At 44.6% G+C, this 1,862-nt stretch overlaps 1 protein-coding gene across 1 annotated transcript; it reads right to left on the bottom strand.

Annotated features, from left to right (window-relative positions):
* Positions 1-686: 686 nt before the first annotated feature.
* On the bottom strand, positions 687-1,617 carry LOC125532103. Its single transcript, XM_048696277.1, has 2 exons — positions 1,309-1,617; positions 687-1,208 (listed from the first exon to the last, which is right to left on the bottom strand). The coding sequence occupies exons 1-2, from the start codon at positions 1,393-1,395 to the stop codon at positions 687-689; spliced, it is 609 nt and encodes a 202-aa protein (XP_048552234.1). The 5' UTR covers positions 1,396-1,617.
* Positions 1,618-1,862: the final 245 nt, after the last annotated feature.

Here is a 1,862-nt window from a genome sequence, read left to right as displayed (position 1 = left end):
AGCCCATGGCTTCACAACAAAGCAGCAGTGCACCCAAGACCTCAAAAGGGACAAAGAGGTCTGCTTCTAACATGTTGGCGTCTACTGTAGACAAGGGAAAAGGAGTGCAGAAACAGAAAGTACCATCTAAAGCTTCTGTCAAAGGGGTGCATGTTAATGTCAGTTCAAGCTCAGCTGTGACAGTGAATGTGAGCTCTGGTGCTGCTAATTCTCAGTGCAATTCAAAAAGGCCAAAAAAACTACCAAAGAAGCTACTTGATTAGTTCCAGAATGTGTTTGCTAGCATTGCAAACCGTTTGATTGTCTTATTATCTAGACTATGTGTTTGTTTCTATTTCTAGAACGTGTTTGTTTGAATTTCCAGTATGTATGAATCATAATGTCATTTGTGGAACATAATGCCCAGTATGTACGGATCTTAATGTCATTTCCAGTGTGCATGGATCAGAATGTGTTTCTTTCAATTTCCAGTGTGTGTGTATCATTAAATCTCCAGTTTGTTTGTTCATGTTTGTGCAACAGAAACAGTGATCATACATGAATGTTTGTGCAAAAAAAACTATGATCATATATGTTCAAAATTTAGACAAAAATACTGCTGAAATTCAGACAAAATACTGCTCAAATCCATAGCATACAGTGATACAAATTCAACACATAATTATTGTTACATTACAAACTGCAAACTACTTTAAGATAGCAGCTTCATTGCAAACTGACATCAGTAGCCACTTCTCCTTGCACTGAAGCTCTCTTTTCATTCTTTTCATCTTCCTCTGGTACTTCTCCTTCATATCAGCCACATCTAATTCTAGTTGCATCTTCTTCTGTACAACCTCATTCTTCTCCTGAGTGACAGAAGCATTTGCAGCTGCAAATGTCATTTTCTCCAACATCATCTGGTTGACAAGGGCCTCGGACTCCTCCTTTTTCTTCTGGTTTGTCTGAACCATGCCCCACAACTGTTGTAGAGCTCGTTGCAAAGTTGCAGGCCACTCTGGCTCATACCAAATTCGAAATTTACAAGGTTTTGCATTCTTACAAGCGATGAATCTTCTTCCTGTGTCCACACCCTCAAATGCAACCTTTTTAATTGGATCATCCCCATGGAAACATTTTATCTTGCTATCGACCTCAATTCCACAATGCTCAATGTCTTGAATCTCCATTGGAACATCCCCAGACACAAGATCTAGGTACTCAGCATCCTGCAAATTACAGAAAATTCTCAATATTCATCTATCATCCTCAAACCCTTGTTCCTAAATCAGGCATGCTAAAAATCAAGATGCACATGGACAAGCTTACCATGTATGCATCTGCATGGCCGTCCTCGGTCGGGGGGCCCCAAAACATGCTGGCCTCATCACCGGAAGCCATAGGTTGCGTGTGCATCGCCGCCGCCGCCGACGGCGCGCCGCCGCGTTGGATGGCTGCAGGACCGAGAGAAAATGAGGGGGATTTGAGAGAGGACCGCAGTACGTGCGCCGCCGCGTCGGATCCCTAACCTCAGCCACCGCCGGCGAGCCTCCGGTGCGTCCGCCGCCTGCTGTCTTTGCCTGTCGTCGCCGCTTCAGAGAGGGAGGGTGGGGAGAACGCGAGAGAGATGCAGAGTGAGGGAGCAGGCCATCTGTTTTGTGGGGACGTCTTGCCACGTTGGCGTGGACTGGTCAAAACCGCACCTAGTCAGCACCCAAATCGGGTCCGCCGAGAGAAGGGACGAATTTTGTCTGGTTTCGTAAGTTAAGGATGCAATCTGTCCGGTTTTAGAGTTGAGGGACGAAAACTAAACTCAGCGAAGAGTTGAGGGACGAAAAGTATACTTTTCTCTATAAAATTTAATGCCTGCTTTGCAAGTTATT

Source organism: Triticum urartu, unplaced genomic scaffold, assembly GCF_003073215.2.
Source record: "Triticum urartu cultivar G1812 unplaced genomic scaffold, Tu2.1 TuUngrouped_contig_9066, whole genome shotgun sequence".
Lineage (NCBI taxonomy): Eukaryota > Viridiplantae > Streptophyta > Magnoliopsida > Poales > Poaceae > Triticum > Triticum urartu.
This window is presented reverse-complemented; position numbering and strand designations above follow the sequence as displayed.